The sequence below is a fragment of the Podarcis vaucheri genome (genome assembly GCF_965113315.1).
Source record: "Podarcis vaucheri genome assembly, chromosome: 9".
Classification (NCBI taxonomy): domain Eukaryota; kingdom Metazoa; phylum Chordata; class Lepidosauria; order Squamata; family Lacertidae; genus Podarcis; species Podarcis vaucheri.
The window spans coordinates 3,335,513-3,353,959 of record NC_138767.1 but is presented as its reverse complement, the minus strand read 5'-3'; the positions used below and the strand labels follow the sequence as shown (position 1 = coordinate 3,353,959).

General features: G+C 51.7%; 1 protein-coding gene across 2 annotated transcripts in view; it reads left to right on the top strand.

The window, feature by feature from the left end:
- The window catches only part of LOC309540037 (CD209 antigen-like protein 2), a 62,468-nt gene that overhangs the window by 19,044 nt on the left and 24,977 nt on the right, over positions 1-18,447 (top strand). The window contains exons 7-8 of one of the 2 annotated variants that reach the window (XM_082236624.1): positions 1,515-1,666; positions 12,466-12,575. The exons of the other annotated variant lie outside the window; for it this stretch is intronic. Coding sequence (XP_082092750.1) covers positions 1,515-1,666; positions 12,466-12,575 — 262 coding nt within the window. The remainder of the gene's footprint in view (positions 1-1,514; positions 1,667-12,465; positions 12,576-18,447) is intronic. 2 annotated transcript variants of the gene reach the window in all.

Below are 18,447 nucleotides of genomic sequence, written 5' to 3'. Positions count from 1 at the left end.
TCTGTCGCCTGACAGTGAAGAGGAGGCAGGGAGGGGGGAGAATGAGCCCGGAACCAGTCATTCTGTAAACAGAGGAAATCAGAGGCGTGGTTTCCACAGACTTGCATGTTGGGCAAGAAAAAGTAAAAAGAAACCAGACACGGCATCTTTGCCGACAGGGTCGGACATGCTCTGAAGCACTGGAGATGTTCCTTTGAACTTTGTAAATAAATCAAAGAAATTGTAACTGGCCGCAAGCCTGGAGTTTTTATCTATGCCGGCTTGGCAGCACACACCTCTTACACACATATTATGTCAATTGTACATAAAAAGCAAGCTAAAGATTTTCAGCACCAAGGCACACATTTTGTGAGAGTCGTATAATGCCATTTCCCTCTTTCTCTTTGACCTTTGGAAATTTGATTGCTTTTAAAGACATTGTTCCAAAACGAGGTCTAAATCCTGATTGACATGGATCTAGAAAAGTAGTTTTCTCCAAGAGCATCTGGATCTGGTCCACAACCACCCGCTCAAGAACCTTGCCCAGGAAGGGGAAATTAGCAACCAGCAGGCAGTTACTTAGATTTTCTGAGCACAGCGAATATTTCTTCAGGCCTGCCTTCAAGCAGGCTGGGAGCAGCTCCTTTTGTAAAGAGGCATTAATCACCTTTCTATTCCAGCCAGCTGTCCCTTCCCTGCTAGTTTGTATAAGCCACAAGGGGCAGGGTCCAGTGTACAAGTGGTTGTCCTGACGGATCCAAGGACCTTGTCCACATTCTTGAACCTTGTCACATCAGCCCTGTTCAGGGAAGTTTTAAATGGTTGGTTTTCAATTGTGTTTTAATTTTTTGGAAGTAGCCCAGAGTGGTTGGGGGAAACCCAGTCAGATGGGCAGCATGTTGTTGTTGTTGTTGTTGTTGTTGTACGGTTGTTCCAGAGATCAGCCAAAACTCAGCAGGAGCACCTGTCAGATCAGCTGGAAAATCCCCCAGAGCCATTGGAAGCCCACTGGATTTGGAAGCCCACTAGATCCATCCTGTCAGCTCCAGCAGGGAGACTGCTTGGCAGCAAACTGGGTGGTAAACCAGCAGAATCCTTCATCTGTCCCAGTTGCCCAATGCCAGGAGCCTACATCCTAGATTCCCCTCCCCCCTCCACAACTCAACAGAGGGCCTGGAAAGAGAAAGAGAATTTTGATAAACCACAGCTACTCCCCCTTCCCAACCTTCAAGTCTGCCCTGATTCTGCCCTGAGTATCCAGGTGGAAACAAGTAGGTGAGATTCTTGACTGCGCTCCCTGTCCCACCTGTGCCCACCCAGGTATGTACTGCAGCATCAACATGGGTTGAAGAGTGAATGTTTTTCTTGTTTTAAGATTTCTGAGCTTCCCAGATGAATATATGTTACCATGCGGCGACGGAAATGAACTTAACAAAAATAATTGAAATCTGCACAGGCATACAAGGTGGTTCCCATTAAATTCCCTATCTTGTTTTCTTTTTCTCTTCTTCCTCCATATCTGGCTTGACTCGAAGATCACCTTATTGGAAACTTTAATGACGGTTGGATTATATATCAAAGGACAATGTATTTCTTTTCTCGTGACCAAGACTCATGGGCGAATTCCAAAAAAAAATGTGAGAATGAAGGTGCCCAGCTCCTTTCTATGGAAACATATCAAGAACAGGTGAGCATCAAAGCTAAGTATAGGAAATGTAGGGGATCTTCTTGAGCCAAAGGGCTCCTATCATCACTATCCATTTAGGAAGGTTACATGTACCTGTATGCAGCCAAGACAGCAATTACATCAGTCAAGCCAAGGGGTGGGAGGGGCAGGGAGAGCTGCTACCATATGGGACTCAGTAAGGTTTCTTGGAGCTGCTGAGCTCTAATAGAATGAAGCTGGCAGTCAGGAAGGAGATTTTCAAGGAGGAGGAGGAGGAGTAGATACTTCAGAGGCATCTATCTCTTGGATTCTCTGTAAATTCTTCCTCTGCTCTTTGAGATGTATTGAGTGCTTAAACAAACATTTCCCTCACCACGCTAACCTTCTGGCAGGAGAGTATCATGGAGATGACTCTAGAGGAGCTTGCAAGGTATATCCTTTTCCCAGCCCTTTAGCCCTGGCAGAGGGGCTACTGGGGTCCTGCAGGGCACAAACATGGGTGAGATCTCATCATCATGCCATCAAACATACCACAACCAGACTGATTCCAGTGTCTCTGGAACCAACCATCAAACATGGATGCAGAAATTGGAGTATTTGACACACAGGTCACTGTCCTGCTACGTGGTTCCAAGACCAACTCTGTGTCATGACTGAAACACATATGTAGCCAGTCTCAGTGAGGGCAGGTGAAGTTCCCCTTCACTACAATATTTCGTCTTTGGGATTCTTCCTTGATTCCATCACCATCATCTTCGTCATTCATCCTCATTACCATCAGCATCATAATTTTGATCATCATAATTTTGAGGATCACACACATCTTTTAGATTTAGGGGAGCTACTCTCAAACGTTTGTTGGGGGAGACCTAGGTGTTTTTTGTGGGGGGAGTTATTTGTCCTGTCTTCACGCTTTTTATGATGGAGGACCGCTGTAGCCACCCCCAACGACACGTTCTCAAGATTGAGGGGGAGGGAACAGCTGCAGTCGCCTGCGGTTCCTGCGCAATGTTTGCCATCTTGCCAAAGGTTGCAGGCAGCTTTACCTGCAGGAATTACATGTTATTGCCCTCTTAAAAGACAAAGTCCAGCAACTGGAGGAACGTGTAGCTACGCTCCAAAGAATTAGAGAGCTGGAGCTCTTCTTGGAAGCAACAGAGCACACCGTCTCCACCAAGGGGACTCCCCTGAGAAGGAGTCTAGTTCACCAACACAGGAGCCAGATATATGGAGAAACGTGACTCAAAGAAGTAGGAGGCCCAGGGTTCACTCTGATTGTTTAGAAATACACAATCGCTTTGAGGTCCTCTCCCCTAGCATGGAAGACGAAGAGCAGACTCCATTTGAGGATCTCTCCCTCATTACAGTCAATCAGGTATATGAAGACGAGCAGCAAAGTCAGTCCTCAGGGAATGTGCAGGCGACCTTGGAATGGACAGCTCATGGAAGAACCCCGACCAAACCTAAGAGGAGGCGTGTAGTGGTGATAGGGGATTCCCTACTGAGGGGAACAGAAGCAGTGATTTGTGGGCCTGACAAGATGTCTCGGGAAGTGTGCTGTCTCCCCGAGGCTAAGATCCAAGATGTAACTGAACGACTGCAAGGAATCATAAAACCCACTGACAAATACCCCTTCCTCTTGGTTCATGTGGGAACCAATGACACTGCAAGCAATAGCCTCCAGAAGATCAAAAGAGACTACGAGGCTCTCGGCAGGAAATTGAAGCAACTAAATGCACAAATTGTCATCTTATCTGTCTTCCCAGTTGAACGACATGGCCCAGGGAGAGAGGGAAAAATAGTGGAAGTGAACAGCTGGCTTCGCAAATGGTGTAAACAGGAACGGTTTGGATTCTTAGATCATGGACTGCAGTTTCTTGAAGATGGACTTCTGGCAAGCGATGGGCTGCACCTCACAATGGTTGGGAGGAATGTTTTTGCCAAAAATCTCAGAAACCTCATCAGGAGGGCTTTAAACTGACTAATGTGGGGGAGGGAGACAGTGCTCCTGAAGGTAGGAGTCTATCAATTGATGAAGATGATCATCCAAATGTCATAGACCAAATGGAGCAAACAGCACGCGGACCTAGTGGTGGGAGGAAAAAATCCTTAAATAAGAGACACGGGGGAATGATTAATGGACTTCAATGTCTGTACACTAATGCGCAAAGCATGGGAAATAAACAAGATGAGCTTGAGCTCTTGGTACAGCAAACTAAATATGACATAATAGGCATCACTGAAACCTGGTGGGATAAGTCCCACGATTGGAATGTAATAATGGGGGGATACAATCTATTTCAGAGAAACAGACCAGACAAGAAAGGAGGAGGAGTGGCGTTATATGTCAGGGATGTGTATACCTGTGAAGAGATCCAAGATTTAGAACCTCAAAGCCAAAGTGAGAGCATTTGGGTCAAAATTAAGGGAGAGAAGAATAACAGAGACCTCATTGTGGGAGTTTACTATAGATCCCCAAGCCAAACGGAGGACATAGATGATGCCTTCCTGGAACAGATGGCCAAGCATGCAAAAGGAAGGGAGATAGTAGTAATGGGGGACTTCAATTACCCGGATATTTGTTGGATGTCAAACTCAGCCAAGAGCATAAGGTCAAACAGATTCCTCACTGGCCTTGCAGACAACTTCATTGTCCAGAAAGTGGGAGAAGCAACAAGAGGAACAGCCATTTTAGATCTGGTCCTAACCAATGTTGATGACCTGGTTAGTGGGGTAGAAGTGGAAGGATCATTAGGCACGAGTGATCATGCTCTTCTGAAGTTTACTATACAGCGGAAAGGAGCAGCCAAGCACACTAGGACTCAATTTCTTGACTTTAAGAAAGCCGATGTGATGGCCTGGGATTCCGAGTCTGAGAGCGATCCGGAGGAATCCCAGCCGGCACAGGAGTCCCCGCCTCCAGGGCCGGCTGAACTGGGGCAAGGCCTAGATGCTGAGGAAACTCAAGAGCAGGCACCAGGTGAAACCATTCTGGCCCCAGAGGTGCTGGATGACTCAGTGGCCACAGGTGAGCCTCCTCCAGGGCCCAGTAACCCTTCGGCCTCTCCTGATCTGCAGAGACTTAGGGCAGAGAGGCGAAGGGAACTGGTTGCCCCCAGGAGGAGTGCTCGCCTTAAGGCCAGAGGAGGCGGGGCTCTTGGGGGTCGGGACCGCCCCTGACCTTAGTAGAGGATAAAAGCCCAGTCAGGCCGGCCCCAGGTTGCGGGAGCAACGTCGTTGTTGGCTTCGGACCTTCCTGTGTTCTTGATCTCTGCTCGGCCTCCTGTTCCTGACTATCCAGTACTCCTGTTCCCTGCTCGGCCTCCTGTTCCCGTCCATCCGGTGTTCCTGCTACCTACTCAGCCTTCTGTTCCAGCGTTCCTGTTCCCCGCCCGGCACTCTGCATCAGACCTCGCCCCTCTTCATGTGGACTCTGCTACACTCACGGTACCTTACCCCCGGGACCAGCACAGTTTGCTCCCGCCACACCCGCACTCCCCCTTCGTAGGGGTGCGTTCGGGAAGAGCCAGAGGCCATGGCCGACCAAGCGGCTACACTGTTGGCAATAGCCCAGGAGAACCAGGCTTTGAGGCACACCGTGCAGCAGCTCAGTAACGCGATTACGGCACTGCAGCAGCGTTTGGACGCCCTACCGGCTCCTGGGGCCGACGCCCCGGCTTCTGGCAAGTACCCAGTGGCCTTGCCTGAGAAATTTGATGGGGCCCCGGCCAGCTTTCCCATGTTCCTTGCCCAGGCCAAGCTGTATATTCAGGGGCGCGCCCGGAATTTCCCTGACGACCGCACCAAGGTACATTTCTTGATTAGTTTGTTAAAGGACCAGGCGGCCAAGTGGGCGTTGCCGCTGCTCAGGCAAGACTCCCCCTTGCTGACAGACTACGGGGGGTTTTGCAATCTGTTGGAGGCTGCGTTCGGCAACCCCCAGAAGGGGAGTCAAGCCAACCGGGCGATTCGGCGGTTGAGGCAGGGCAAGACCACGGTGGCCGCATACACCACAGAATTCCGGCTGCTGGCACAGGACTTGACCTGGAACGACTCGGCTCTCCGGGACCAGTATCTCGAGGGGCTTTCAGATGAGATACTGGACCAGCTGGCCACAATGGAACGCCCCACCACGCTAGACACCCTTATTCAATGGAGCCTACAGATTGACGATCGGCTAGAGGACCGGCGTCAGGCTCGGGACCGCCGGCACCTCCAGTTCTTGGCTCCAATGTCTACCAGCAGTCCCACGGGCCCAGCTAAGTCATTGGAGGAACCTAAGCAGCTTGGGGCAGTGCGGCCACGCCTCTCCCCCGCAGAGAAGTCGCGGCGTCGGGAGGGGAATCTATGTCTCTATTGTGGCGGAAGCGGACACTATGCAAGGTCCTGTCCTGAGAAACGCCAGCCGCAGGGAAACCACCAAACCCCAGTAGCTGATGGCCCTGGCTACCTGGGGTCCCAAACAGCACAGAAAGGGGCCGCACCAATTGAATTACAACACCTTATGGTTCCGGTACATCTATACCCTCCAGGAGGGCCATGGATTCTTACCCATGCGCTGGTGGATTCGGGCGCAACCCGCTCTTATATGGACGCTGCTTTTGCTGCCCAGCATCGGGTGCCACTTTGGAACAAGCCAGAACCGGTGCAGGTGGAGGCAATCGATGGACGGCCCCTGCGTTCGGGTGCCGTCACTCAGGAGACCCAGCCCCTGGTCCTGTGCCTCCAGCAGCACCGTGAGATGCGAACTCTGGATATTGCCTCCATGCCCCGGTTCCCCCTGGTGCTTGGGATGGACTGGCTGGAGGCTCACAATGTGCGGATTGACTGGGTCAAACGGACTGTACACTTCCCAGACCCCAGTTCTCCTGCTGAGACTGAGATGCTAGCAGCTGCGCCCACTGAGGAGGTTGCTGCAACGCTCCCCGCTGAATACCGGGAATATCACGACGTGTTTGAGGAATGGGGGGCAGACCAGCTGCCGCCGCATCGGTCCTTTGACTGTGGCATAGACCTCCAGCCCGGAGCGCCTCTACCGGTGAGTCGCTTATACTCGTTAACAGAGCCAGAGCGCAAGGCTTTACAGGACTTCTTGCGCAAGAACCTGGAGCGTGGGTTCATTAGGCCTTCTACCTCGCCCACTGCTGCGCCAGTGCTCTTTGTTAAAAAGAAATGTGGGGAGCTCCGCCTTTGCCATGATTACCGGGCCCTGAACAAAATTACCATCCCGGACCGGTACCCCTTGCCCCTTATTTCGGAGTTACTGGAGCGGGTGCAAGGGGCGCAGGTGTTCACCAAGCTAGACCTCCGGGGTGCCTACAATTTGATTCAGATCCGCGCCGGGGATGAGTGGAAGACCGCATTTGGGACCCGGTACGGACAGTTCGAATACCTGGTTATGCCCTTTGGTTTGTGCAACACGCCTGCTGTGTTCCAACGGTACATCAACCACGTGTTCCAGGACTTGCTAGACAAGTACGTGGTGGTGTACTTGGATGACATTCTGGTTTACTCCCGTGACCCGGCGTGCCACGAAGGCCATGTCCGGACCGTGCTGCAGCGCTTGCGTGAGCATCGTCTGTATGCAAAGCTCAGCAAGTGCGAGTTTCATCAGCGGTCAGTGGACTTCCTGGGTCACCGACTCTCACCAGGTGGGGTGCAGATGGATCCTGGGAAGGTGGCAGCGGTTCGAGAATGGGCGGCACCTCGGAACCGCAAGGACCTACAGCGTTTCCTGGGGTTCGCCAACTATTACCGGACCTTCATTGCAGACTATGCTCACCGCACCACCCCGTTGACCCGACTACTGCGCCCCAAGACGCCGTTTTCCTGGGACAAGGAGGCGGAGGAGGCGTTTCAAGGGTTGAAGGCCTGTTTCCAGAGAGCGCCAATCTTGCAACATCCGGATCCTTCTCGACCCTTTGTGGTAGAGACTGACGCCTCCAGTACGGCTCTCGGTGCCGTCTTGTCTCAGCAGCACGGACCGGAAGCGCCACTTTTACCCTGCGCCTTCTATTCCCGCCAGCTCCTCCCAGCGGAGCGTAACTATACCGTGTGGGAGCGGGAACTACTGGCCATCAAGGTGGCCTTTGAGGTTTGGCGCCATCATCTTGAAGGAGCACGACACCCGGTGGAGGTGAGAACCGACCACCGGAACCTGGAATACCTCCAGACCACCCGCAAGCTGAACCAAAGGCAGATCCGGTGGGCGCTGTTCTTTTCCCGGTTCCAGTTCCAGATCCGCTACATCCCTAGCTCCCAAAACCAGAAGGCGGATGCCCTGTCCCGGAAACCCGAAGACAACGTAGACACGGTTCAGCAAGCAGCACCCACCACGATCCTACCACCAGCTGCATTCCTGGCCACCCAGGAGGTTGAGCCACTGCAGGCTCGGGTGCGGGAACAGCAGCGGGTCGACGCTTGGGCCCAGGAACGACTCCGGGAACTGGCCGAAGGATCATGCCCTCAGTATTCAGGGCTGGTCTCGCATCAGGGTCTTCTGCTGCACCACGGGCGCCTGTACATCCCATCAGGGCCGCTGCGGGCTGAGATTCTCCGGATGACCCATGATGCGCCAGCGGCGGGGCACTTTGGGCGGTATCGGACCACCCATCTGGTAAGCCGTGAGTTTTGGTGGCCCCGTTTGAAGGCCGACGTGGCTCGCTACGTCGCTGGTTGTGACGTCTGCAGGCGGGCCAAGGGGCCTACCGGGCGACCCCCCGGCCTTCTTCAGCCGTTGCCGGTTCCACCACGTCCTTGGCACACAGTCTCTTTGGACTTTGTAGTGGAGTTACCCCCGTCTCGTGGCTGCACCTGCCTTCTAGTTTTCTCCGACCACTTCACGAAGATGGTGCACTGTGCCCCCTGCCCATCCGTACCCTCAGCTAAGGAAACCGCGCAGCTGTACCTTCAGCATGTCTTCCGCCTGCATGGCCTACCTGAGCATGTAGTGTCCGACCGTGGCGTTCAGTTCACGTCCCGGTTTTGGCGTGCTTTGCACCAGGCCCTCGGGACAGAGGTCTGTCTCTCATCTGCTTACCACCCACAGACTGATGGCCAGACGGAACGGGCGAACGCGGTGCTGGAACAGTACCTCCGGTGTTACTGCAGCTACCAGCAGGACGACTGGGTCGACCACCTAGCATTGGCGGAGTTCGCTTATAACAACGCGGTGAATGCGTCCACCCAGCAGACCCCGTTCCAAGCCAGTTATGGTTTTCATCCATGGTTGTTTCCGGATGTGCTGCCGGCATCTGCGGTCCCTGCGGTGACAGAGTGGCTTCAGGAGCTCCAGTCCCAGCAACAGCTGTTGATGGAGCAGCTGCGCCAGGCCAAGGAGGCGTACAAGGTCCAGGCCGACCGCCACCACCAGGTGGGGCCGGAACTTCACGTCGGTGACCTGGTGTGGCTTTCCACTCGCCACCTCCACCCTTCTCGACCTTCGCAGAAGCTGGACGCCCGGTTCACCGGCCCATTCCCTATCGTGAACCAGGTCTCGCCTGTGGCATTCCGTCTCTGGTTGCCAGCACACCTGAAGGTTCACCCGGTATTCCACAGGTCCCTTCTGAGTCCGGTGGCCCCACCCGACGAGTTCCACCCGAACCGTCCCCGACCGCAGCCAGTTTTGGTGCAGGGAGAGCCTGAGTACGAGGTGGAACGCATTCTGGACTCCCGATACCGCAGGGGAAGGCTGCAGTATCTCATTGACTGGAAGGGGTATGGGCCAGAGGACCGTTCCTGGGAACCAGCGGCCAACGTCCACGCGCCTGCCTGCATCCGAGAGTTTCATGCGGCGTACCCCAGCAAGCCGGGTCCGGACCCTCAAGTGAGGGGGGGGCCTGGGAGGGGGGATGGTGTGATGGCCTGGGATTCCGAGTCTGAGAGCGATCCGGAGGAATCCCAGCCGGCACAGGAGTCCCCGCCTCCAGGGCCGGCTGAACTGGGGCAAGGCCTAGATGCTGAGGAAACCCAAGAGCAGGCACCAGGTGAAACCATTCTGGCCCCAGAGGTGCTGGATGACTCAGTGGCCACAGGTGAGCCTCCTCCAGGGCCCAGTAACCCTTCGGCCTCTCCTGATCTGCAGAGACTTAGGGCAGAGAGGCGAAGGGAACTGGTTGCCCCCAGGAGGAGTGCTCGCCTTAAGGCCAGAGGAGGCGGAGCTCCTGGGGGTCGGGACCGCCCCTGACCTTAGTAGAGGATAAAAGCCCAGTCAGGCCGGCCCCAGGTTGCGGGAGCAACGTCGTTGTTGGCTTCGGACCTTCCTGTGTTCTTGATCTCTGCTCGGCCTCCTGTTCCTGACTATCCAGTACTCCTGTTCCCTGCTCGGCCTCCTGTTCCCGTCCATCCGGTGTTCCTGCTACCTACTCAGCCTTCTGTTCCAGCGTTCCTGTTCCCCGCCCGGCACTCTGCATCGGACCTCGCCCCTCTTCGTGTGGACTCTGCTACACTCACGGTACCTTACCCCCGGGACCAGCACAGCCGACTTCATAAAACTTAGGGAAGTGCTGGGTGAGATCCCATGGACAGTAATACTAAAAGGAAAGGGAGTTCATGATGGCTGGGAGTTTGTTAAGAGGGAGATAGTAAAAGCACAACTTCAGGCAATACCAATGACACGGAAACATGGAAGGTGCCTAAAGAAGCCAGGGTGGCTATCTAAAGAACTTTTAACCAAGTTAAGATTAAAAAAGGATGTGTACAAAAAATGGAAAAGGGGGGAAACCACCAAAGAGGAATTCAAACAAATAGCCAGCACATGTAGACACCAAGTCAGAAAAGCTAAAGCACAGAATGAACTCAGGCTTGCTAGAGAGGTTAAAAGCAACAAAAAAGGCTTTTATGGGTATGTCCGTAGCAAAAGGAAGAACAAAGAAACAGTGGGATCACTCAGAGGAGAAGATGGTGAAATGCAAACAGGGGACACAGAAAGGGCTGAACTCCTCAATGCCTTCTTTGCCTCAGTCTTCTCCGATAAAGAAAACAATGCCCGACCTGAAGAATTTGGAGCAAATGATTCAGCAGAGGAAACACAGCCCAGAATAACTAAGGAGATAGTACAAGAATACTTGGCTAGTTTAGATGTATTCAAGTCTCCAGGGCCGGATGAACTGCAATCAAGAGTATTAAAAGAACTGGCAGATGTGATCTCAGAACCACTGGCAATCATCTTTGAGAATTCCTGGAGAACAGGCGAAGTCCCGGCAGACTGGAGGAGGGCAAATGTTGTCCCTATTTTCAAAAAGGGGAAAAGAGAGGACCCAAATAATTACCGCCCAGTCAGTCTGACATCAATACCAGGGAAGATTCTGGAGCAGATCATTAAGCAAACCGTCTGTGAGCACCTAGAAAGGAATGCTGTGATCACCAATAGTCAGCATGGATTTCTGAAAAATAAGTCATGTCAGACTAACCTGATCTCATTTTTTGACAGAATTACAAGCCTGGTAGATGAAGGGAAGGCAGTGGATGTAGCCTACCTTGATTTCAGCAAGGCATTTGACAAGGTGCCCCATGATATTCTTGTAAAGAAGCTGGTAAAATGCGGTCTTGACTATGCTACCACTCAGTGGATTTGTAACTGGCTGACTGACCAAACCCAAAGGGTGCTCATCAATGGTTCCTCTTCATCCTGGAGAAGAGTGACTAGTGGGGTGCCACAGGGTTCTGTCTTGGGCCCGGTCTTATTCAACATCTTTATCAACGACTTGGATGATGGACTCAAGGGCATCCTGATCAAATTTGCAGATGACACCAAACTGGGAGGGGTGGCAAACACCCCAGAGGACAGGATCACACTTCAAAACGACCTTGACAGATTAGAGAACTGGGCCCAAACAAACAAGATGAACTTTAACAGGGAGAAATGTAATGTATTGCACTTGGGCAAAAAACATGAGAGGCACAAATACAAGATGGGTGACACCTGGCTTGAGAGCAGTACATGTGAAAAGGATCTAGGAGTCTTGGTTGACCACAAACTTGACATGAGCCAACAGTGTGACGCAGCAGCTAAAAAGCCAATGCAATTCTGGGCTGCATCAATAGGAGTATAGCATCTAGATCAAGGGAAGTAATAGTGCCACTGTATTCTGCTCTGGTCAGACCTCACCTGGAGTACTGTGTCCAGTTCTGGGCACCACAGTTCAAGAAGGACACTGACAAACTGGAACGAGTCCAGAGGAGGGCAACCAAAATGGTCAAAGGCCTGGAAACGATGCCTTATGAGGAACGGCTAAGGGAGCTGGGCATGTTTAGCCTGGAGAAGAGGAGGTTAAGGGGTGATATGATAGCCATGTTCAAATATATAAAATGATGTCATATGGAGGAGGGAGAAAGGTTGTTTTCTGCTGCTCCAGAGAAGCGGACACGGAGCAATGGATCCAAACTACAAGAAAGAAGATTCCACCTAAACATTCGGAAGAACTTCCTGACAGTAAGAGCTGTTCGACAGTGGAATTTGCTGCCAAGGAGTGTGGTGGAGTCTCCTACTTTGGAGGTCTTTAAGCAGAGGCTTGACAACCATATGTCAGGAGTGCTCTGATGGTGTTTCCTGCTTGGCAGGGGGTTGGACTCGATGGCCCTTGTGGTCTCTTCCAACTCTATGATTCTATTATTCTATAATTTTGATCAGGGGGACAATACCACATCCACTGTACGAAAATATTATTGGTGATGGGAATACAATGTATAGTTTTGATCACTGCTTTTAAAATGTGTTTGCTTTATGCCTGTTGAATTTCTGTAAAGGGCTATAGTCTCCCAGAGAAAGGGACATTGTCTTAAAAGATTTTATTTGTTCTTTCTCAACACCCCTACCCTAGTATTTTATAAACAGGCAAGCACAAAAGCGTGAGAAGTTTTTTTGGTTTGGAGTCTTTAAAGACAAGGCAAATAAATGGAGATGGCTGTCAGGAATAGAGGCCATAGTCACGTAAGTATCTGCAGAAACATTTGTTAATGGCATGCATTCCAAAAAGTTGCAGATTCTGTTTACATAATTGATCATTTCCCTTTCCAAATATATTTTGCCATGCAATTTTCTCTACTACTAAAGATCTACATATGTACTCCTCCACATCATTGCCCAGATGAGCGTCTGCTGCTTCTCACTAGGTTGGAGAGGCAGGAAGGCTCCTCTTCCTGCTTCTCTAACCTAATGAATGTGGTGATTCGGAAGAGGCTGAAGGCAGGCTTTTAAATGGTTTGTGCTCCTTAGTTCAGCTTCAAAAGGACTTGCAGGAACGTAAAGCTGAGCAACACTGCCAGCTGGCAGTTTATGATAGTTCATGGTTCCCTTTAAGTATCTAACAACTCTTTTCAGCTTGTGTGGATGGATGTAAGATCTCACTCATCCACAGCTTGGTAGTAGAACAGAGAACTGGTCTGGCATTTATGACCAGGGTTGCATTAACAGAGGGCTGCTTTCAATTTTGCAAGGTCTCCTGGAACAAAATCCAATGACATTCATCTTCATTGATGCACCCAATACCAACCACGAATCCTTTTTGACAAAGGTATTGAGTAAACTTTACAAACAGGCAGTGAGGTTGTATAATACTAGCTGGGAAATTAAACCCTGTATGCCAGCGATTCCCAGTTAGCTAAATACTGCAGACCCCTTCATTTTCAAAAGCCACACCATGGGCCACCGTACCTTTGAACATTTTGATATCTCTGTGGCAGTTTTAGTTATGTGAATGACACCATGGAGCCCCTGGGTGGGTGGTCCGTGGACCACCAATTGGGAGCCACTACTGTATGTGATCTTAGACTTGATCAAAGGACAGATCTCACCCAAACATCTCATGGGAGTAAAAAAACAACAACCACCTACTACACCATTACTAGTAATATCAATTTAATAGATTTACAGAGAGCTAAAAATGAGGGAGTTATAGAAAAATTTATCACAGAATTTTAGTGCTGTGTAGTGGGACTTGATTCAGTATACAGTGGTGCCCCGCAAAACGAATGCCTCGCAAGATGAAAAACTCGCTAGATGAAAGGGTTTTACGGTTTTGCGTTGCTTCACTAGACAAATTTCCCCATGGGCTTGCTTCGCAAGACGAAAACGTCTTGCGCTTTTTTCTTAAAGCTGCTTGAAGAGGCGCAGTTGCGACGGACCGTGCTTCGCAAGACGAAAAACATCGCAAGACGAAAAGACTCGCGGAACGAATTCTTTTCGTCTTGCGAGGCACCACTGTACAATGGAAACTGGAGAATGCAAATGACAATAAGAGTGAGGCTTGGGTGATACCTTTGTCAACTATGGATAATTGACTAAACTTAGAACCATCATGTTAGATTTAGATAAGATATATATGTGAGAGATATCATATCACTTCAATCAACCCTATAATGGCTTTGTGCTTATAGATTAGATTTTGTAATTCATTTGAGGACATAGCTATTTTTGTTTCTGTATAGTGTCATTGCCATCCTCATGCATGGTTTGGGTGATGGATGTGAGATGAGGTGGATGAAGGCAGATGCAAATCTAACACGGTTTTAATATGCTCAGAACAATCACTACTGTGCTAACTCTGCTACTTGAGAGTAAGGATCTCTCAACACCCACAACTGTCCAGAGCAGATCTGAGGAGGATGTGGGTACATATGGAAAGGATAGAGGGCCAGTTCTGTTGCAGAAATGGAAATCCTGGCAATAGCAGAAGTACTGCATTGGATACTGCCCAAACTAAATTGACTGAAAGTTCTTGTGTGTACCAAAGAGCCTCCAAAGGTGACACCTTCACTTTTTTCTAGTTTCCTATGAGAAATCACTTCATGTGAAAAGAAAAGAGACAATCTTGACCCACAGTTGTTGTTGTTGTTTTCCTAAAATCTAAAATCCTAAATTCTAAATTCTAAAATCTAGGGACAAAAATCCATCCCAATTGTGGGTGGATGTTAAGAGAGAAAGAGCTGGGGATAAGATATAAGGACCTCCTGTGTGAGTGTCTGAGGGCCCTGCTCTTGCCACTTACCACCTGGCGCGGGGCGGGGCCTGAAGCCTCACAAGGACTGCTGCGCTCTGCTGCCCAGGAGGACTCTCCTGTGTGAGTGTCTGAGGGCCCTGCTCTTGCCACTTACCACCTGGCCTGGGGCGGGGCCTGAAGCCTCACAGGGACTGCTGCGCTCTGCTGCCCAGGAGGACTCTCCTGTGTGAGTGTCTGAGGGCCCTGCTCTTGCCACTTACCACCTGGCCCGGGGCGGGGCCTGAAGCTTCACAGGGACTGCTGCATTCTGCTGCTCAGGAGGACTCTCCTGTGTGAGTGTCTGAGGGCCCTGCTCCTTCCTGCCACTTACCATCTGGCCCGGGGCGGGGCCTGAAGCCTTACAAGGACTGCTGCGTTCTGCTGCCCAGGAGGACTCTCCTGTGTGAGTGTCTGAGGGCCCTGCTCCTTCCTGCCACTTACCATCTGGCCCGGGGCGGGGCCTGAAGCCTTACAAGGACTGCTGCGTTCTGCTGCCCAGGAGGACTCTCCTGTGTGAGTGTCTGGGGGCCCTGCTCCTTCCTGCCACTTACCATCTGGCCCAAGGCGGGGCCTGAAGCCTTACAAGGACTGCTGCACTCTGCTGCCCAGGAGGACTCTCCTGTGTGAGTGTCTGAGGGCCCTGCTCTTGCCACTTACCACCTGGCCCAAGGCGGGGCCTGAAGCCTCACAGGGACTGCTGCGCTCTGCTGCCCAGGAGGACTCTCCTGTGTGAGTGTCTGAGGGCCCTGCTCTTGCCACTTACCACCTGGCCCAAGGCGGGGCCTGAAGCCTCACAGGGACTGCTGCGCTCTGCTGCCCAGGAGGACTCTCCTGTGTGAGTGTCTGAGGGCCCTGCTCTTGCCACTTACCACCTGGCCTGGGGCGGGGCCTGAAGCCTCACAGGGACTGCTGCGCTCTGCTGCCCAGGAGGACTCTCCTGTGTGAGTGTCTGAGGGCCCTGCTCTTGCCACTTACCACCTGGCCCAAGGTGGGGCCTGAAGCCTCACAGGGACTGCTGCGTTCTGCTGCCCAGGAGGACTCTCCTGTGTGAGTGTCTGGGGGCCCTGCTCCTTCCTGCCACTTACCACCTGGCCCAGGGCAGGGTCTGACGGGCCTCACTAGGACAGTTGCTGTTACTGCTGGAGGGGTGCAGAGTGCTTTTAAAATGTTTAAAAAAAATTCTTTTGAATTTTTTGTAAGTGGGGGGTGGGGTGGGGTGGATGTTTATTGGGCCTGGGAATTTGTTTGATTTTATGTTTTTGTAATTTTTACTGTTTTTTGTTTGTATTGTTTTATTGGTTGTTGTTTTTTTTAGGTGTTATTTTGTTCTTAAGGGGAGGGGTCAGGGCTGCCGGGGAGTGGGTCCCAGCCAACAAAATGGCTGGGGCATGTTCCACTGGGGGGGATGCACTGGGACAACTGATCTCAGTGATCACGGGTAGGAGGAGGAGTTACGCTAAGACCAGACCATGTCATTACAGAGGGGGCAGGTTTAGTCGTTGTCTGGTCCTGACCGGATGGATACTAGAATCAGCAAGGGATACCCACATGACCTGAAGGTGCTGCTGTGCAATGCCAGGTCAGTGATTCATAAGACCACTGCCATCCATGACTTGATCATGGATGGAGGACTTGACCAGCCATGTGTGACAGAGACTTGGTTGGATGAAGCAGATGGGCCTGTCCTTGCCTCTGCCTGTCCACCAGGTTTCTCTTACACACAGCAACCCAGGTCATGTGGGCGGGGAGGGGGGGTTGCAGTGATTTTAAGGAAGTTATTAGTTTGCACCAGGCGTCCTATTGGGAAGACCCAGTTTTCCAAGTGCATGTTCTGGAAGTTGGGCAATAGGGGCAGTACAGGATTCCTTTTGGTGTACCGACCTCCTCACTGCACCAAGGATTCCCTGCCCGAGCTGCTTCAGATTGTGGCGGATGTTCTCCTGGAGACACCTAGCTTGGTTGTCCTAGGGGATTTTAACATCCATGCCGACACGACCTTACAAGGGGCCGCTCGGGACTTCGTGGAAAGCATGGCCTCCATGGGGCTGTCCCTGAATAAGTCTGGCCCAACCCATAGCCGTGGACATGCCTTGGACCTGGTGTTTACCTCTATGGATGTTGGTGATCTGACACTAAGTAAAAGCGAAACGAAAGAAGTGCCATGGTCAGATCACTTCCTGGTGCAACTGGACTTCTCTGCGACCCATCCCCTCTGCAGGGAGGTGGGACCAATTCGGATGGTGCGCCCCCACCACTTAATGGATCCAAATGGTTTCCAGAGAGTGGTAGGGGATGCTTTATCCCATGTTGATGGCCTTTCAGCTGATTCCCTGGTGGCCCGCTGGAATGTGGAGTTAACTAGGGGTATTGACTGTTTGGCTCCGAAGCGCCCTCTCCGATTGCATGGAGCCCGGACAGCCCCGTGGTTTTCCACAGATCTGAGGGCAATGAAACAATCGTTGAGACGGCTAGAGCGCCGGTGGCGGATAACTCATTCCGAATCTGACCGGAAACAGGTTAGAGCTCAACGTCGAGTCTACCAAGTGGCGATAGCGAAAGTCTTCTTCGCTGCCTCTATTGCATCTGCAGAAAACAGCAGCAGGAGACTTTTTCAGGTGGTTCACAATTTAGCGGAACCACCTGCAACATCGGGGCCCAGTATGGGCCACATGATCTCCTGTAATGACTTTGCAAAGTTTTTTGCAGATAAAATTGCTCAGATTCGGGAAGAAGTAGACTCCACCATGGGAGCAGGGCCAGGGCGGGAGAGTGCTAGAGTCCTGTCTAGTCAAGTTGTGTGGGATCAATTCCAACCTGTTACCTCTGAGGATGTGGACAGGCTGCTTGGACGAATGAAGCCAACCACCTGTCTCCTGGATCCTTGCCCATCCTGGCTTATAAAAGCTAGCCAGGAAGGACTGGGCGATGGGCTTCGTGGAGTGCTGAATACTTCCCTCTGTGAGGGAGCCTTCCCAGACCCGCTGAAAGAGGCGGTTATTAAACCGCTTCTTAAAAAGCCATCTTTAGATGCGGCCACAATGGCCAATTATCGCCCAGTCTCAAATCTTCCATTCTTGGGCAAGGTGATTGAGCGAGTGGTTGCTGAACAACTCCAGGCACGCCTGGAAGAAGCGGACCATTTGGATCCCTTCCAGTCAGGATTCATGCCTCATCATGGGACTGAAACTGCCTTGGTCGCACTGGTTGATGATCTCCAGCGGGCTAGGGACAAAGGTGAGAGATGTTTCCTAGTTCTGCTGGATCTCTCAGCGGCGTTTGATACCATCGACCATAACATCCTTCTGGACCGTCTAAAGGGGCTGGGAGCTGGGGGCACTGTCATACAGTGGTTCCGCTCCTTCCTCCTGCGCTGTGTTCAGAAAGTGGGGGGGGGATGAGTGTTCAGACCCCTGGCCTCTCACTTGTGGGGTGCCTCAGGGTCCTGTCCTCTCTCCCATGCTTTTCAACATTTACATGCAGCCACTGGGAGAGATCATCAGGAGGTTTGGGCTGGTGTTCATCAGTATGCGGATGATACCCAGCTCTACCTCTCTTTTAAATCAGAACCAGTGAAGGCGGTGAAGGTCCTGTGTGAGTATCTGGAGGCGGTTGGAGGATGGATGGCGGCTAACAGATTGAGGCTGAATCCTGACAAGACAGAAGTACAGTTTTTGGGGGACAGGAGGCGGGCAGGTGTGGAGGATTCCCTGGTCCTGAATGGGGTAACTGTGCCCCTGAAGGACCAGGTGCGCAGCCTGGGAGTCATTTTGGACTCACAGCTGTCCATGGAGGCACAGGTCAAATCTGTATCCACGGCAGCTGTTT